At 45.5% G+C, this 20,558-nt stretch overlaps 1 protein-coding gene across 2 annotated transcripts in view; it reads left to right on the forward strand.

Annotated features, from left to right (window-relative positions):
- Nucleotides 1-531: 531 nt before the first annotated feature.
- Nucleotides 532-20,558, forward strand: part of LOC147633617 (endoribonuclease Dicer homolog 4-like) — a 156,892-nt gene continuing 136,865 nt past the window's right edge. The window contains exon 1 of one of the 2 annotated variants that reach the window (XM_086806748.1): nt 532-818. In XM_086806748.1, coding sequence (XP_086662874.1) covers nt 739-818 — 80 coding nt within the window. In that variant the 5' untranslated portion in view covers nt 532-738. The remainder of the gene's footprint in view (nt 819-20,558) is intronic. The other variant, XM_086806749.1, reaches the window with a different exon arrangement.

Here is a 20,558-nt window from a genome sequence, read left to right on the forward strand (position 1 = left end):
CCTTTCATTGAGCTACACCTTGCCCAAATTGGTTACTGAATCAATTAAAAATAGCTATTCACTCTACCCACTTTGCCCAAATTGATTATTGAATCAATTAAAAATAGTTTTTTTCCCATAATTTATCAACCCTTCAAACCTTACACCCAATATTAATTGCCAAACCCAATGATAGCTATTATTTCACATGAACATTAGTCAATGCCAAGGATTCAAGAGCTTTTAATGCCCTACCTCTCGTGCAAGGAGAGAGAATCAACCATAGGCTAAGCAGTAGAGGAGAGAGAGAGAGAGACAGAATTGGAGGACTCTAAAAAGTAGAAATGACGACAAGTTGCATGTAATTTTTTTTTGGGGACAATTTAATTAAGGTGAAGAACGTCTAAACCTTAGAAAGGTTTAGTTTTCTTGTTGGGAAGGTGGACATAGGCATCGAAACCCTATAGTCCCTTAATTAAAAGAGGACGAACAGTTAAGGGACATTTTAAAAAATATTTTTAAGAGGACGACGGGCGACACAAATAAAATGGGCGAGGAAGCTGACACAAACAAAATGGGCAAAAAATTGCTGACACTGCACTCTACACTCGCTTATGTTGTACTCTATTCTTTGCCTGTGTTGTAATATTACTGTTTTTCCTGCTGATACCCTATTCTTCCTCTTCAAAAATCGTGATTACGTATCTGTCTGTCTGTTTCTCTCCTCCCCCCCGTCCCCCCAAAGCTCTGAATTTCGCCATGGTGATCTTGAAGGAGATGATCGCCCATAATGAAAACCGACAACAACAAACCAAATCTCCAGAAAGCATAGCTCGAGGGTAATCCTTTTTTAGGAATTAATCCTTAAAATAAAAGAATGCTCCTATTTTCAATGTGTTTTTGGACTTTCTGGAAAAAATATGCGCATTTTTAGCTTGAGTCTTTAATGCTTAGTAATGTCTCTTGTCTGAAATTGGGTTTATTGTTTTTTTTTTAAAAATTATAGGAAAGAGAGATGCTGTTTTTTTTTTTGGTCTTTCAGAAAGGAGACTCCAAAAGGCAGGGAGATATATGTCAAGCAATCAATGGCACTATGCTGCCATAAATGCCCAGTGGAGGAGAAGAAAATACCATGGTTGTATTCTCTCATAAATCTGTTGCGCTTTGTCTGCAGCTCTAGAAGATCCCTGTATCTGGCAAAGTAGCCAAAAGAGTGTGAACAATGTCACTTCATATACTGCAAATACAATGGGTGCCATAAATATGAAAACCCTTGAAGGCCTTTGAGCATCTGGCCTTCCAGATATGCCAAGGCGTGATATTAGCAATAATCTCTCAGGTGGGGTCAATATTCAACGAAGGTGGTGTGTATCGTGACTGGTGGATATCCTGAAGAAGCAAACATCTTTGAGCTATGCCCCTACGGACAAGTATAACAAAATTGCTCCCCCGCTCTCAAAAAGAAGCTGTGGGCTAGATCGACTTAACCATGCGATAGCACCTTGAGTAATATAGATAGGATCACGAGCTGGGCTATTAGATACCCAGATCCTATGGGCTCCCCTACACTCACATAAGCAAATTACATCTCCACTAGTTGGTGGGCAACCCACTGTGTAGAAAGAGCTAGAAGAAGTAAGATCATCTACCTACCTCCTCCTGTACGAGTGCCAGAGTCTCCGCCAGAATCTCCTGGGAATGGGAGTGTATTGTCATGACTCATATGCTTCCCAGCGAGGTCTAAGAGTGGGAACTCCATGGGTCTGTACAAGCATGAGCAACTTGGCACTATGCACAGTGTAGCTGAAGGAAGATATGCTCCTCTTGGAGTTAGTCGCATTAGTCCATTCCTACTCATGAGGGTCCCAATGATAGGGTATCCACCATATAGCCATAGGCACCATGAAGCATGAGTAACCATCACTGGGGAAGCGTGGTATACCAACGCTTCCTAGAGCGACCCACTACTCTTACTGGAAGGATCACAGAGCCAAGTGTGATCACCCGCACATCACCGCTGTCCATTTGTCATCTAGATTGAATGGAATATAAGGCAACAACCTCTTCCTCCTCTGGTTTCGGGAATCCCATCACCTAAAGAGCACGCCTGTCCAAGAAAAAACCCCCAACCACAAGTAGTGGTACTCATCTAAGGATATGTAGTAGTGATCGAGTGGTTAGGTGCAGGTGCATCAAACTGTGCTATCTGTCGATGATTCCCTCTGAGATGTTGGGACCTGGGAAAATGCCTTTGTGATCATCTCGAAGACTTACAAAGTTCTTCCAATCAAGTACCGTCATAATGCATCTCTCCTAGCCTAGCCATTGCATATATCCTGCTGCACATGGGTCATCTTTGATAAGGTCGTTCCACTGTCACATAATGGGTTGCCTGTTAGCCTCATCTTTTGAGCTGGGGGGCTGTGACGTAAAAATATCTGCATACTACCCCAAGCTTAGATGATGGAAGAAACCAATGGGAGGAGGGGGAATGGTAATTTGGTTCAGAGAAAATAAAACGTGTGCTGTGCCTCCAGTCACCACTGCTCTCAGGGGCACATCTAAGAATATGGCACATGAAGAAATCCTTCGAGGGCTTAGTACCAGGAAGGAATGCTCTAACCACCAGCTTGCAAAGCAAAGCTTTGCATTGGATCTTTGGATCAATGATGTTCAATCCCCCTTCGTGCTTGGGAAGAATAATAGTTTCCTAAGGAACTCTGCCCTGGTAATTAATGTGCGAGCAACCCTTGACCATAAGAAGTTGTAGGTTTCCTTCTGCAACTGTCTAATGTGTCCAGTCATAGCACCAACAATAAGTGACATAGCAAGCTGTTATGTACCTAGAGCTAATCCTCGGATTAGCAAGCCTAATCCAATAGGGTTAAGGGGGCCCTGGGATTAGGAGATAGCAGGTAGATACAGTGGGCTAAGGTTCAGAGGGCTACCTGCCATCTATAGCAGGTTAGCTATTTCTAAAGGCACTTATCACTATATAAGTGATGCCTTGGGTTATTATTCGTGTGTGTGTTGTGCGGTGCACTTGTGATGGGTCTGTGCCGGGACAAGAGTTTCTACTCCTGCCATGTATATGGCAGATCATAGATAGTCTTGTTGAGGGCCCGTGTGGGCAGCGCTGGTGGTATGGGATGCTAGTGCTGACAGGCATGTATCTGTGGAGTGGGACCTTAGTTCGGGGGTGGATCGAAGTATTGATCCTACGGTTGGGTGGTGAGCTTGCCTGCACCCCTTCTATTTGGTTTTCTCTAATCTTGTTTTGGATTGTGTTTAGGAGATCTTGGTTGGACAGGCCTGGCAGGCCTCTTACACTTGGTATCAAACACGGAGTCTGCAAAGGTTTGTGTGTCTTTCATGGTTTATCTCGCGTTGGAATTCTGTGGTATTTCTCCAGGCACCACAATTAATTTGTCTCCTTAAGACGTATGCTTTCTAGGGTTACTGCCAGGTAGATGTATGTGGATTTTGAGAGGGGAAAATTGGAGACTCATGCATATACAGGGGATGTGCAGAAATTTGTAGAATTCTTGCTTTATTCAAGTCGACTCTCAGAGGGCTGTCTTAGCACCCTAGACATGTACGGTGGGGGGGGGGGGGGGGGGGGTAGCTTGCGCATCAGAGCAGCAGGGGCTAGGTGCCTAGGTGTACAAGGCTGGTTGCGCAGCCACATGTAGGGCACCAGGTGCAGAAGCACACAGCCGGCTGCTGAGGTGGAGAGCAGGTTGCGCCAGCCCCTATTATGGCAGCAGCATCTGGCGCACGAGAGCAGCCAGTTGCTGATGCAGCATACTTGATGGGTCGCACAGCATAGCAGAGGGAGAGCAGACCAAAGGATGGCCAGCAGCTATGCGTCAGGGGAGGAGACATTACTGCTGTGCGCTGACAAACCCCTAAAGCGACAGAAGGTTCTAACCTTCTAAAAAAGGCGTACTTGGCCACTTTAGGGAGTTCTAGAAAGAGGCGCCCATAAAGCATCTTGGGCCGCCACCTATTTAAAAGAGCATATAGTCCTTCTTCAATCATCAAACCTCATAGTTTCCTTACGTTCGGGGTGGGCCAAAACAGCGAGGAGGAGCAGATTACTCACCTCTCTTCTTGTACACAGAGCTCGGGAAACCTTTGGTAAGTGATTTTACGCGATATTCTCAAGTTTTTTTCTTATGGTTAAAACTTTTCTTCCCTTGCTTTTCTGAAAATTCAGAATTAGTACATGTTCATCTCCATGTCTTTTTGCAGTGAGACAGAGATACACCTTGCTTTTTTCTCTCTTCCATCTCTCATACCCATGGTGACACCCCAATCCCTCTCCTTTACCGATGATTTATCAAATCATGAGTGGGAACAGGAAGATACTGGAGAAAACGTTGGGGAACCTGGCCATGATCCCGAGTTTGGCCACCATACCATCATGGTGGAAGAGGAGGAGATAGTTGTGTTTGAGAAAGCTTATTTTGACAATGAAATACAGAAACTCCGAGCAGAAGTCTCTATCCTAAGGAACCGAGGTAGTGAGATGGCTCTTCTTTGCAAGGAGATTATTGCCTTGCATCAACAGATCACTATTTTGCAGAAAGCGGTGGCTAGTACTCCCTTGGCTGTAGGGTCTACTGTAGCAGCTCCATTCTTCACCCAAGACGTCTTTTCAGGGGAGAAGGAGAGAACCGAGGAAGTGGTTGATGCATGGTTAAATTAGTGGAATGTCCATTTTGAGTTCCATTCTCTCTATGACGCTCGGAAGATTTAGATGGTACAGGGCCTCTTGAAAGGGAAAGCCTTGTCGTGGTGGAGAGAGCTTTGAAACAAGCGATCACACCACATAAAGGTATAAAGAAGGCCCTGTTGTGCTTTACCACGATCAACCTTTGTGCATGTAATATTGGTATCAGAGCATCAGGTTGGTGACCCAACTCGGCGACCTAGAGAAGTGAGAGTATCCGGTGGATGGTAAAGTTGCGGTCTAGAAGTCGGGAGAGAAATTGCATCAAGAAGAAAGCTATCAGGAAGTTATGGAGACACAAAGGTTCCAAAGCGATACACCAAAAGAAAGTACGCTTCCACCAAGCATAGAAGAGCTCCCGAGAATAATGGAGCAAATAAATTCATTGAAGATGCAGCTTGCCGCAGAAAAAGAGAAGCCCAAAGAAGGCCTCTTAGGTTTGGCACAAATGTTCTTCGGTCTGGATGAACAAAGAAGAAAAGATGACGAAAGATGAAGAAAAGCAGCAAAAGAAAAAAATAAAGAAGAACAGAGACGTGCGGAGGAGCAAAGGGATAAGGAAGCCACACACAAATAGGAGGAAGACCAGCGCCGTCGTTGAGAAGCAGCCGACTGAGAGTTTCAGCCAAAGACTCAACTGGGAGGCTATGCAAATCTAGCATCAGTAGACGATGGCACATGCTATGGCATCCCTCTCTAAGATGGCTCGGAATACCTCGTTCTCCACCGTCATATGAACCTCTCCAAATTTTAGTAAGTATGATGGTAAGTGTGATCATGCTGTTTTTACTCAGTTTATTCATCAATTTGAAGCACATTTTCCATTAGCTAAAATTACAAATCCACAAGACAAAGTCCATGTGGCAGCATCCCAACTCACTGGCGAAGCTATTACTTGGTGGCAGCATTGGTTACAACTTCACACATACCCTCTTACAAGCCAATTCCAATTTGAGTGGGCTACTTTTGTGGCCGACCTCAAAGCCCCTTTTCTTCCACCATAGTATATGACCAATCTTGAGGATGAGTTTTACAAACTCACCGAGGGTGGCTCCCCTATTTTGACCTATTCCAACAAGGTCATTACCATGGCCCAACAATTGGGCATATCGGAAGAAGAAAAGCTCAAGGAGTTCATTCAAGGTTTAGACACGAACATTAGGTACCCAATTAGGAATTTTGAGCCTCAGACTTATGCACGGGCACTGACTCTCGCTCAGAATGAGGGACTGATGCTGAATGGAAGTAAGCCCAAGCAGGTACAGTCTACTCCTAAGCCCCAACAACAATCATCTACCCAGGGTAAGGGAGCTTAGAATAGCAAAGCCCAAAAGGAGCAAAAGAAAATTTCTCAGGGTCAATCAGGCAATAAGAAAGATTCTATGCCCAAGAAGACTCCCTGAGGAAAAAGCTAAGGAGGGCATCATTTGAGGTTACCTCCAGTTGGATGAATAGACACGGACAGGATAGAGAACCGTTGTTTCTTCTGCCACACTATGGGACACAAGAAGAAAGATTGCACTAAGTTTTGTGCTGAAAAGTTTGCCAAGGCGTCCACGGCCACAATAGACCGTAGCATCCCCATCCACACCTCCGCCATCAACCTCGAATGCCATATTGTCTGCTTTAAATTGAGTGCCACCAATAGTATTTGATGATAAGCAGGAGGGTGAGGTTGAGGGACAGACGAAGGTTCTCATCCGTGTGTATGGCACTGCAAGGGGACAACAGTTCATTGTCCTCTTTGACATGGGCAGTTCTGAGGATGCCATCTCTCCGCAGTTGGCAAACAAGATGAGCTGTACCCTGGTTCCTTATGATTTAGATGTGGACGGGTTTACACCTAGTCTACTTACACACATCTCTCATAAAGCTTAGCAGTTTGAGTTTCGGGTTCAGAAGGCAACATTTCAGCGGGATTTCATTGTCTCCCCTCTTTTAGGGTGTGACATGATCCTCGAGATTCAGTGGTTTAGACAGTATGCACCCATTCCTGATTGGAGGCAAGACACTTTCACTGTTGTTGAAGGTTTTCTTGAGCCCATCATGATTCGCGGGGATCGTTGCATTCTTGGCATACCACTCATTTCCCATATTCAGGCCCAAGGAGCCATAAGAAAAGGAGCAGAGTGTGCGTTGCTATATGTCCGCTGTCAGTCTAATGTTGTTCAGATAGCACCCGCAGTGGAGTAGAGATAGCTGGTCTTTTGTCTCAATACAACAATATTATGTTGCGAGATGACCTTCCACCCAATCTCCCACCTAGTAGACCTGAGGACCATTGCATAGAGTTGGTCCTTGGTTCAAGCCCCCCAGCAAGTTCGCTTATTGCCTTTCTAAGGCATTGGAGAGTGAGCTAGAGCAGCAGCTATCCCAGCTACTCCGGTCTGGATTTATCTGACCTTCCTCCTCCCCTCTTACCGCTCCCATTCTGTTTGTCCAAAAGAAGGATAAGACCGCACGCTTGTGTGTGGATTACAGGGTGCTAAATAAGCTGACAGTTAAGAATAGATTCCCCATGCCCAGAATAGAGTACATCCTAGGATGACTCAATGGTGCTAAAATTTTCTCTAAGATAGATCTTAAGAGTGCTATCATCACGTTTGGATCTTTGAGGCCAACATTCCAAAAACCGCCTTCAGGACCAAGTGCGGCAACTATGAATTTGTGGTGATGCCCTTTGGACTCACCGACGCACCAGCAACGGTCAACAATATGATGTCTTGGGTTTTTCAAAATCTCATTGGGAAATGCGTCTTCATCTTCCTAGATGACGTTCTTATCTTCTTAGGGACTGCTGAGCAGCATAGTGAGATGTGGCACAAGTTTTGCAACTCTTGCAAGACAATGAGTTGTTTATCATTGCCAAGAAGAGTGAGTTCGGAGTACTGGAAATCCATTACCTGGGATACATCATTAGCTCATCAGGTATTAGCCTCGATCTTGAAAAGGTACATGCCATTCTCAGTTGGGATATTTCCCAGACAGCCCAGGAAATCCGCTCATTTGTGGGTCTTTGTTAGGCCTACAGCACCCACATGGACAACTTTTCTGACCTTGCAGCACCTCTCACCGACTTGTTCAAGGGTGTGAAGGCTCATCGCCAGAAAGTGCCTGTTACAGGCAAGGCTTTAGATGCATTTAACGCTATGAAGAAAGTTGTCTTTGAGTCACCAGTTTTGAAGTTGGTATCATGGGATGACCCTTTCGAGGTGATTACCGATGTCAGTAACCTAGCCATTGGAGCTGTTTTACAGCAAGATGGTGTATTCAATCATTACTCCAAATTGCTGAAACAATTGACTCCATCTGGACTGCCTGTCACTACATTGGGCACTAGGCATGGTTTGCAATCATTTAAGGGCTTGGTGATCTGTCGTCGTCGTAACTGTGAAATCTCTCGTAAAGGAAGTGCTTTCAATGTTTAAGCGCGGTCATCACCCCCAAAAGCTCTTTGTCATACACTGAATAATTCTTTTCAGCGTTATTCATGTTGTTGATGCTCTTAGTCGAAAAGGCATGATTCAGACATTGCAGGAGTTTGCTTTGCTAGAAACTCAAGGCCAAGGCTTGGACAACATGAAGGCACAGTATCCGGATTTAGAAGAATTTGGGACTCAATATCAGTTGGCCCTCAGTTTAGAACCAGGCGACTATAGTATACTGGATGGTTGGTTGTTTTTCAAGAACCGTCTCTATGTACTAAAAGAAAAGTGTTCTCCATGAGTGAGCTGGCGCAGCAACTATCCCAGTGTAACACGCGGAAGCTCTGGGAGTCTTCTTTCAGCCCTAAACACTCCTGAAAACCATCTGATGCAAAAACGCAGGTATAGAGAGAGAGTAGAGAGAGAGAGAGGTGCTGGAAATTCAGTATATTCTATGGTACAAAGAGGTACCCTTACACACAGCCCTAGGCTGCCTTCATAAAAAGGTGGTTAACACCAAAATCTGTCCCCTATGGGACCTCTAATGATCCAAACCCCTAGTGGGAGTGAATGATTGAATCTATGAGCACTTTGGGCTATTTATAGCCCTTGGAATCTATGGGGAACTGGCCGACTGCTGGTCGGCCAGTAGCCCTGCCAGAAAATACCAAAACGCAGGTGGATGCTCGTCTTTATGATGCGCTTCAGCCCCTGGCCCCTCTGGAATCAGCCGATAGCCCTTATCTGGATCATGCGCTTCAGCCGTCTGCTTCCCTCCATGATCCCACTTGTCCTGCTCCATGTCCACCTTAGATGCTACACCTGAAGCTCCTACATTTTGGTTCTACTCTTTATCTGGCTGCCTCTTCTGGATCTAGCCCTGAGAATGTCCATGGCATCTATGATGCACATGACACCCAGCTACTCTGGTCTGGATTTATTTGACCTTCCTCCTCCCCCCTTGCCGCTCCCATTCTGTTTGTCCAAAAGAAGGATAAGACCACACGCTATTGCTGGAAACTCAAGGCCAAGGCTTGGACAACATGAAGGCACTGTATCCGGATTCAGAAGAATTTGGGACTCAATATCAGTTGGCCCTTAGTTCAGAACCAGGCCACTACAGTATACACGATGGTTGGTTGTTTTTCAAGAACCGTCTCTGTGTACTAAAAGAGAAGCGTCAAGTCCTTCTCCATGATGCCCATGATTCTCTTGTCAGAGGTCATAGGGGTATCAACAGTTACCTGGAGAAGTTAGAGAGGTCATTCTACAGGCCTAAAATGCGACATGATGTCTACCAACACGCCCAATCATGTTAGATATGTCAAAAGGAGAAAGTTCTGCATACGAAATAGGTAGGGTTACTTCAGCCTTTGCCCATTCCAGAGGGACGATTTCATCACGACATCAGTATGGACCTCGTAGGCCCTCTTCCCACCTCAGTTGAATCTAGAAACACGGTGTATGACAATTGTGGACAGATTCAATAAGATCTGCATGCTCATTCCATGCAAGCATACAGTCACAACCGAGGACATGGCTCGCTTGTTCATTCGGTTTTGGTATCCATTGGTGGTTTGCCACGGACAATCACATCAGATAGAGATTCTAAATTCACGTCCCATTTTTGGAGAGCATTGTTTGACAATTTTGGGACTAAGTTACAGTTGTCCAGTGCATTCCATCCACAAACAGATGGCCAAACAGAAATATATAATTAATTGGCCTTTGACGTTCTCAAATCATACTGCCATGACCAGTAGTCGAAATGGGAACAATATCTTCCATTGGTTCAGGCAATCTTAAATGAGGCAGCATTTGGTCGTCAGTTCGCATCTCGTTTGACAAGACAGGTATCACCCCATCTTTAGAGGCCAATAAGACAAATGAAACATTTTTGGAAATCATTGAGTCAGTGAAGGAGCACCTTGCCAAAGCTCAGTAAGCTTATTCTTGGTAAGCCAACAAATTCAGGTGAGATGTCATGTCACGTGTACGCTCGTGCCATGGCTAACCCTGTGTAGGAACAGTCTTAATCCCTGATTAGTAAGCATTTAAGTTAGTATCACAACATCACCCTCAGTAGCATTAGCAGCACATCATCGACCTCATCATCATCAGCATTACAGCATCAGTGTCATCATCGTTATCATCCGCAGCATCATACCATCATCTACATCATCACCATCATGGGAGTACCCTGTCGGCGGTTTCCACAGGTGGTCGGCAGCTTGCAGGTACTCTTGGGCAGCTGGTCAGGTATCATCTAACAGGGCAGCAGGTGTGGGCAGCTCATTTAGCAGATGTAGTATTTATTCCATGTTTATGGCATTTCTTTGTCCACACAATAGGCCGACTCCAGATGTATTGGCCGACCAGCCTTATTCACTCATATATAAGCATGATTCAATATTTAGCAGAGTTCATTCAGTTCATAGTCATTATTCAGTCATCATTCCATCTAGCATCAAGTAGAAGATATGTAGAAGGGCCAGGGTCAACCCCTTGGGGCTGACCACAACCCTGATTCATGTACAAGCATTAGTTACCTTTTTGTACCATAGTAATATAGAAAACCTGATACCTAATCTCTCTCTTCTTCTCTCTCCTCTGTGTCTTATCTCATGTCAATTAGCATCAATGTTCTTAAGTATGCTTAGGATTGTGGATCATTACAGCAAGGCTTCTGTGCATGCAACATTGCTATCAGAGCATTGAGGCTCAGCCCACTAAACTATGCACCCAAGGAAGGTGCACAGCTCTAGTAGAAAGGATGCAGCAAGGTAGCAAGCGGTCGCTGAGGGTAGGTACGCAGACCCAATACCTCAGTTAGCTCTCATATCAGTTCCAAAGACCTAGCAACAGGCATGCTCAGTTCCTGCAGGTGACCCACTGTTGTGTCAAGGGTTAAGGGAAAGCAGGCATGGGGACAGTAGGTATCATCTAACAGGGCAACAGGTGTGGGCAGCTCATTCAGCAGATATAGTATTTATTCCATGTTTATGGCATTTCTTTGTCCACACAACAGGCCGACTCCAGATGTACTGGCCGACCAGCCTTATTCACTCATATATAAGCATCATTCAATATTCAGCAGAGGTCATTCAGTTCATAGTCATTGTTCAGTCATCATTCCATCTAGCATCAAGTAGAAGATATGTAGAAGGGCCAGGGTCAACCCCTTGGGGCTGACCAAAGCCCTGATTCATGTACAAGCATCAGTTACCTTTTTGTACCATAGTAATACAGAAAACTTGACACCTAATCTAGTAATACAGAAAACTTGACACCTAATCTCTCTCTTCTTCTCTCTCCTCTGTGTCTTATCTCATGTTAATTAGCATCAATGTTCTTAAGTATGCTTAGACAGCAAGGCTTCCGCGCATGCAACATGTCAACTTTAAGGAAGGGGATTGGGTATATCTCTGCATCATGAAGCAATGGCTAAAGCAAGTGGGCAAGCATTGTCCCAAGCTTTCATTCCAAAGTTTTGGCCCATTTCCCGTCATTCAGAAGTTAAGTGATGTCTCTTTAAAGTTACAGTTGCGTATTTTGATATATAACTGTTCTTTGGAGGAGCATGTAGAGCACCTCAGGCATGTCTTGGGGATTCTAAGGTGTGAATGACTGAATGCAAAAATCTCCAAGTGTGAGTTCTTTTGCAAAGAAATGACATATCTAGGTTATCGGATTTCCAAAGATGGGATGAGCATAGATCTTGAGCGGATCTAGAAGGTTTTGGATTGGCTAGTGCCTTGGACAGTCAGAGATGTTCGTTCGTTTTTAGGATGCATTGTCTTCCTTATGAGAGAGTATTCAGATGCAACCATTCCACTTTCTAACCTCCTCAAAGGACGTGGACGAAAGTCTAACGCTCCTATTACTTGGAATGAGAGACTTGATCAGGCTTTTAAAAAGATCAAGCTATTGGTGAGAGATGCACCAGTTCTAGCCATACTGGATCCTAGCAAACCATTCGTGGTTAAGACTGTTGCCAGTTATTTTGCATTGGGGCTGCCTTATTCTAGGAGGGCCGATCTTTGGCTTTTGAAAGCAAGAAGCTTGATGATATTTAGGTTAGATGGCATAATTAGGAAAGTTATATGCAATTAGTTATTCACGCATTGAAAATTTGGAGACATTTGTCTTGACTGACCACGAGTCGATCAAGTATTTCTGCGATAGACCTGAGTTGAAACTTGAGGGGGAAGAAGGCACGATGGGCAGAGTTGATGCACGATTTTGATATGGAAATTCGGTATCGAAAGGGTAGCTTAAATAGGGTTGTAGATGCATTGAGTTGGATTGGGGAGGTGAATCTTTTGAGTTTCACCGAGATTCAGGGAGACCTTTATGATTCCTTGAGAGGGCTATGTGAGACTGATAGATATTTTGGTGAGTTTTGGTAGCACGTCCAAGCAAGGAGCTCCATTATTATAGACTAGAGCTTAGGGATCATTCCACTTGTCAAGGTGTTGTTCCGAAATGGTGAGTTTGCGTGCTAGATGAGATTAGGAGGAGGATCCTTTATGACTGTACGACGCTCCTACAGCATGTCATCTGGGTGTACAATGAACCTATGATCTAGTAAAACTTATGTTTTAGTGGCCCAAGATGACGCAGAAGTCCAGGACTATGTGGTAAAGTGTTGTCAGTGTCAAGCGCCTTAAGGCTGGAGGATTGCTACATCCTTTGGAGATCCCTTATATTAAATGGGAGAATTTCCATGGACTTTATCATCGGTTTACCATGCACTCGTAGAGGGCATGATGCCATTCGGGTGGTGGTAGATAGATTAACAAAGATGGCAAGATTTTTACCAACAAGGAAAACAATAGCAGCTCTTGAATTGGCACGATAGTTTGTTGAGCAGCTTTTTAGGTTATATGGTTTACCTTGTGACATAGTGAATGATAGGGACTCGAGTCTGATCATCCTTAGTCCAAGGCAGACGGAGAGGGTGAATCAGGTTTTGGAGGATATGCTTTATGCATACATCTCCAAGAGACCATCAGACTGGGATAGGTACATCTCGATGGTTGAGTTTTCCCATAATAGTGCTCAGCATGCGGACATTGGCTACAGTCCGTTTATGCTAATGTACGAATACCAACCTAGATCTCCGGTAGCGATGGGACTTAAGGGTATTCAGAATGATGTGGCTAGGGATTTCTTGGCAGACATGTAGGAGATGTTAGCCAGAGCTAGAGATTCTATCAGGAATGCTTAGGTCGAGCAGAGGGACAGGGAGGGTTCAGGAGAGGTTTCCCTACTCTTGACCACATCTTGACTCTGCGGGCCATTATTGAGGAGGGCAGGTCGCATGGGCGACGGATTTATTGTAGCTTTGTGGACTTCCGCAAAGCATTTGATACAGTGCCCAGAGCCAGATTGATGAGGCGATTACAGGAGATGGGGGTACCCACAGAGCTCATATGGGGGATTATGGCTTTATATAGATCAGTTGTTGCAGGACAGGTACGCACCCCAGAGGGGGTCTCTACTTTGGTTCACTCCACTATAGGAGTGAAGCAAGGTTGCTCGTTATCTCCTTCATTGTTTGGTATGTATGTGGATGAGGCTTCTGACTACATTGAGAGATTGGGGGACAGAGGAGCCCAGCTAGCAGGTACATGGATCCCACTATTGTTATATGCTGATGATATTGTGTTGATCTCTGACTCCCCTGAGGGTATGCAGCGTCATCTGGATGCTTTACATGAGTTTGCACATGATAGTGGATTGTCTGTCAACCTTGGCAAAACCAAGGTTATGGTGTTTAACACCACGCCACAGTGGGTTAGGCGATCAGCTTCCACATTTACATATGGGCAGGAGATTGTGGAGTATACAGATGCATATACATATCTTGGGGTAGTATTCAGTGGGCCAGTGTTTTCGATGAGGAGAGCAACAGAGACTAGATTGACTAGAGCACATGCAGCCCTGGGTGGTGTGGAGAGGATGTGTTCGCAGGTTCAGTTTCAGGAACCTCGAACGAAACTTTGGCTTTTTGACACTCTAGTGACATCAGCTATGCTTTATGGAGTGCAGATATGGGGACCTTCAGTGGGCCATCACAGCGCAGGCGGGTGGAGAGGTATGGAGAGGCCTTTGGTATCTATGATTGCTAGGATTATTAGAGCCAAGGCCATGGTACCTCATGAGATTATTCGAGCAGAGTTGGCGGCTGCCCCTCTGGTGATTGAGGCTCTTACGAGATTAGTCTCCTACATACATGGCTTGTGGGATCTCCCCCGAGACAGATATGCACGCCTCGCCCTGGAGTCCTCCCGACAGTTAGCTTTACAGGGAGACACGGCTTGTTGGTATGGACAGATGACATCGTGGTTCCAGGCACATGGTTTTAGCATGGACAGATTGCCTCCCTTCCAGTATTCTCTGGAGGCACCCTCTCTCACTCTCACACGGACAGAGATTACCAGACTCATCCGTCAGGATTTAGTTCAGCTGGACATTAGGAGGACATGGATACAGCCGACTGAGGAGCTGGGCACGAAAATGGCTTTCTACAGAGAGCATTTTCTTCAGCTCACAGCAGATGGTTTTGTGATCAGACCCAGTTACATGGATGTACACTTGTCTCATGCAGTACGATGTGCTATTGGTCAGATTCGCACATCCTCACACCAGCTTGAGATTGAGATTGGCCGATATAGAGGTATACCAGCTGAGGCCAGGATATGCCGAGTATGCCATGGGGAGCCAGAGACAGAGCTACATTATATATGCCATTGTACTGCATACTATGAGATACGTGGTCGTTTCCACTGTTTATTCAGAGAGGGTTTTGGACCACTTTCCAGAGTCATGGGGTACCAGGACCAGAGGTGTTTGGGTGTGATATGCAGCGGAAGTCTTTGTATTGGAAGATCCTGTCACACAAATGCTCACACTGTCTTCTGTATCCTGAGTTTCGTGAGTTTAGCAATCCACTTTAATACTTCAAACTTTTAAAGAGATGAGAGAGAGAGATATGAGCACTATACACCAGATTGGGTCCCGAATTACCCACTGAAGGGCCCCCTATCCCAATAACGAGATAGTATTTGCTTTATTTCTTTAGAGAGAATGACTGTGGACTGTAGATAAGCCAAACGCAAGATCTCGGAGGATCGGAGAGTGGCTGATCTGTACACTGCTGTAGAAACACCTCGATGACTTGATCTCGAGCCTATGCACTCTTCCCAAGGGCATGAGGAAGGGTTGCACACCTGAGGCTGAGAGAAAAAGAAGGTGGACTGTTCTACACTATGTTAGAATGCTGAAAACACTTATGAATGTTGTGTTACCTTCACCAGATGACTGCTGCATGTGTGGATGATGCATAGAAGGCTGGACACTGATGCAAACAGCAGATTCAGGGCTGGAAACTGCTGTAGACTGAATCTTCAGGGCTGGAAACTGCTGTGGACAGAAACGCTAGCCTGTAGAGATGCTGTGGACTGAAACGCATGAGGAAACAGAGGCTGCAGGCTGCTGCTGTACGGCTGGAACAGAAACGCAGGACTGCTGTACGGCTGGGCAAAAACGCAGAGAAGCTGTACTGTTTGTTGGCGTTGAACTGAGCTGATTTGGATGCTGAATCTGGGCCTGAACTGATGCTGAATCAGGGCTGAATGATGCTGAAGGCAGGCGCCTAGGGCTGACTGAAGCTATGGTTTCTCAAGGGGCTGGAGAAGCAAGCTTATGGGCTCTAGGGCTGGATTAGTCTAGGGCTGAAGGCAAGAATGCTCCTAGGGCTGAGGAGGAGAGCTCTTAGCACAATGAAGACTGAATGAGAGAATAGGCTCTAGGCAAGCCTATTTATACTAACTGGAGGTTGGTCATTTAATAAAGTTTTATATTTATAAATGCCCAATAATGCAAATAATGCTAAATAAATACTAATAAATATGGAAAAAATACCAGATAAATCCCAATAAATTTCCTAAGGCTTCGGGGATGTTCTAAATGATGCACAGGCATATGAATGCATATTATGCAAGATGCAGAGTGCTTTCTGATGCAAACCCTAAGGCTTCTACTGACTCTACATGCATGAATGATTCTCTCCAAGTGGGTTAAGGGACTTGACTGACTGACTGACCCACTAAGGCTGAGGAATGACCTACGTAGCTCGTGCCTGACTTATCCTGGACTGAGGATGTACAATGGGGTCACGGCGTACGACAAATATCATCCTATTGGGTTCTAAAACTGTACAACTGCTGCACTTCTGATGATGAGCCATCTTGTCACCATGCACTGAGTGCAGAGTGCATGTGACATTCCCTCCTGATTAGCTTGGCGGCAGGTTCATGGCTTCCAAGTAGTCCGCCAATAACTGGGGATACTCCTGGAAGAACTCCTCGTCGAGCCATACGGCTTCGTGGGTACCTCGATCTCGGAACTTCGTATAGAACTGACGAATCCGTCGACCGGAACCATGCTTCCATCGATGAAGAAGGATCTGCTCAGGCTCAATAACTTCTGCCTCGTCTACCATGTCTGGCTGCTGTTCATCTGAAACATCAAACACTTCTGGACCAACATATGGTTTTAGCCAAGAAACATGGAAAACATCATGCATTGTCCAACTGGTAGGCAATTTTAACTTCATGGAGACATCACTTAACTTCTTAACTATTGGAAAAGGGCCAAAACTACGGAATGAAAGCTTGGGACAACGTTTGCCCACTTGTTTCAATCTCTGCTTCATGATACACAAATAGACCCAATCCCCTTCCTTGAAGTGGACATCTCGTCTAGACTTATTTGCCTGTCTGCTATATGCTTCCTGAGCTTTGGTCAAGCAGTCCTTGACTGACTCAATGATCTCGGAAAATGCTTCCGTGGTTTTATTAGCCTCTAAAGATGGAGACACCATTCTCGTCAAAAGAGAAGAAAAACGGCGACCAAAGGCTGCTTCATATGAAGTCCGTCCGACACTGGATGAATGAGTGTCGTTCAAGATAGCTTGGACCAACGGAAGATAGTGCTCCCATTTGGACTGCTGGTCATGACAGTATGACTTGAGGACATCAAAGGCCAACTGATTATAAATTTCTGTCTGGCCATCTGTCTGGGGATGGAATGCACTAGACAACTGCAACTTAGTTTCAAAGTTTTCAAATAATGCCCTCCAGAAATGCGAGGTAAACTTGGAATCTCTATCTGATGTTATGGTGCTAGGCAAACCACAAATTGGATACCAATGCTTGAGAAACAGACGGGCTACGTTCTCGGCTGTGGCCGTATGCTTGCATGGGATGAGCATGCAGAATTTACTAAAGCGATCCACAATGGTAAAAACTGAGTGTTACGGGATCCAGTGGATGTTGGTAGAGGCCCTACAAAGTCCATAGATATGTCGATAAAAGGTCCGTCGGGGATAGGCAAAGGTTGAAGTAAACCTGCCTTCTTTGAATGGGGAACGTTGACTTTTTGACAAATCTTACAGGCTTGTACATGTGCATAGACATCACGCCTCATCTTTGGCCAATAAAAGGACCGTTCTAATTTCTCGAGGGTACTGTTGATACCCCTATGTCCTCCAACTAAGGAGTCATGGGCATCGTGGAGAAGAGCAGAACGCTTTTCCCGAGTAACACAGAGACGGTTCTTGTAGAACAACCAACCGTTCTGTACTGAATAGTGGCCAGGCTCAGAATTGAGGGCCAAACTATACTGAGTACCAAACTCAGGGGAGTCGACATATTGGTCTTTCATACTATCCAAGTCCTTCCCCGTGATTTCGAGAATGGTAGCTTCTTGGACTGCCTGGATGCTGGACTTTCGATTGAGAGCATCTGCTACTGGGTTATGCTTACCAGGGATGTATTCAATCATACCTCCAAACTGTTGGAAGATTTGACTCCACCTGGCCTGTCGATCACTCCACTGGGCACTTGGCATAGTCTGAAGCCACTTAAGTGCTTGGTGGTCAGTTTTCACTGTGAAAGCCTGTCCATAAAGAAAAGGCTTCCAATGTTTGAGCGCTGTGATCACACCCAAAAGCTCTTTGTCATATACCGAATAATTCTTTTCGGCAACATTCAACTTTCTACTGTAATATGCCACAGGTCTATTGTCCTGCTGGAGGACTGCACCTATGGCTACATTGCTGGCATCGGTGATGACCTCGAAAGGTTCGTCCCATGATGCTAACTTTAATACAGGTGCTTCTGAGGCAGCTTTCTGGAGTGCACGGAATGCATCAAGTGCCTTACCTGTAACTGAGACTTTCTGCTTGCGAGTCTTCACCCCCTTGAGCAGGTCGGTAAGAGGTGCTGCAAGGTTGGAAAACTGATGGACATGGGTACTATAGGCCTGACAAAGACCTACGAATGAACGGATTTCTTGGGCGGTCTTAGGAATGTCCCAATCTAAGATCTCCTGAACCTTTGATGGGTCCAGTCTAATCCCATCGGAACCGATGATGTAGCCCAAATACTGAACTTCCTTAACACCAAAGATAGACTTTTTGGCGTTTATGTAGAGCTGATTATCTCGCAAAAGTTGCAAGACTTTCTCCACATCTTTCTCATGCTGCTCCGCAGTGGCTGAGAAGACTAGTATGTCATCAAGGAATATGAAGACACACTTCCCAATGTGGACTGCGAAAATCCTAGACATCATCTTATTGAACGTTGCTGGTGCATTTGTAAGCCCAAAAGGCATGACTACGAACTCGTAGTGACCACGCTCTGTCCTGAAAGCTGTTTTTGGAATGTCAGCTTCAAAAATGCGGACCTGATGGTAACCACTCTTGAGGTCGATCTTAGTGAAAAACTTAGCACCGTCTAAACGCTCCAAAATGTACTCTATCCTGGGCATAGGAAACTTATTCTTGATAGTGAGTTTGTTTAATGCCCTGTAACACAAAGGCGTGCAGACTTGTCCTTCTTTTGGACAAATAGGATAGGTGCAGCAAATGGGGAGGAAGAAGGCCGAATGAATCCGGCTCGGAGAAGCTCAGATAACTGCTTTTCCAACTCGCCCTCTAAAGTCTTGGAAAGACGATAGGGAAACTTGCTAGGAGGATCTGATCCAGGGACCAAATCAATGTGATGGTCCTCAAGGCGAGAGGGTGGGAGACTGGGCGGGAGATCGTCCCTAGGCATAATGTCCTGGTGTCTGGATAGGAGGTCTGCTAACTGAGGGACTGAAGATGTAATGGATGCTACTAATGAGGGAGGGGCTGTTTGAGCACGAACATAAAGGAGTGCTCCTTCTGCTCCCTTGCGGATAGCTCGTCTGGCCTGGAGATGTGAAATCAATGGGATGCCAAGAATGCTTCTATCCCCCCGAATCATGACAGGCTCAGGAAAACCTTTACAAATAGTAAAAGTGTCCTGCCCCCGATTGGGAATAGGCTCATACTGACGGAACCACTGAATTCCTAAGATCATGTCACACCCTAAGAGAGGGGAGACGATGAAATCTCGTTGAAATGAGGCCTTCTGAACTTCAAAGGCAAACTGCTGTGCCTTCTGGGAAATGTGGGTGCGAAGACCAGGTGTAAACCCGTCCACATCCAGATGATATGGGACTAAAGTGCAGTTCAATTTATTAGCCAACTGGGGAGAGATGGTGTCTTCAGAACTGCCCATATCGAAAAGGACTACAAACTGTCGGCCCTGGGCAGAGCCATAAGCTCGGATGAGGCTCTTCTGAGCAGCATCGCTCTCACCCTCCTGCTTAGCATCAAATACCACGGATGGCATAGGATGCATGGAAGGTAAAAGTTGAACTGCATTTGAGGTAGTAGGCGGGGCTGGAGGAGCTGGGGAGGCTGTGGCAACTGTGGCAGAAGGAGCTTTGGCCGCTTGTGCCGCTTGCCATTTGTGGCAATCCTTCTTACCATGCCCTATAATATGACAGAAAAAACATCTATTTTCTGACTGGTATTTCCTTTGCTCCTCTGGAGGAAGATAACCTCCAGTAATGCCTGCTTTAGCCTTTTCATCAGGGGTTTTCTTAGGTTCTTTATCCTTCTTACCCCCTGAACTGGAGCTATTACTGTTGTCCTTCTTAGCATCTTTAGAAGATGCGTTACCTTTCCCTGTCTGTGCAGCTGATTGCTGCTGCTGGGGTTTGGTACTGGACTGAAATGTCTGCTTGGGCTTGTCCCCGTTGAGCTTCATTTCTTCATTCTGAGCGAGAGTCAGAGCCCGGTCATATGTACTTGGTTCAAAGTTACGAACTGTGAACCGAATGTTGGAGTCCAATCCACGAATGAATTGCTCCATCTTGGCCTGCTCAGATAACCCTAACTGCTGTGCTAAAGTAATAACCTTACCGGAAAACTGAAGCACTGGGGATCCGTTCTGTCTGAGTCCATAGAACTCGTCTTTCAGACCGGTCATGTACTGGGGCGGGAGAAATCTGGTCTCAGGTCATGGACAAAGATGTCC

This window comes from Cibotium barometz, chromosome 12, assembly GCF_041138505.1.
Source record: "Cibotium barometz isolate CiBa-2024 chromosome 12, ASM4113850v1, whole genome shotgun sequence".
NCBI classification, from domain to species: Eukaryota; Viridiplantae; Streptophyta; class Polypodiopsida; order Cyatheales; family Cibotiaceae; genus Cibotium; species Cibotium barometz.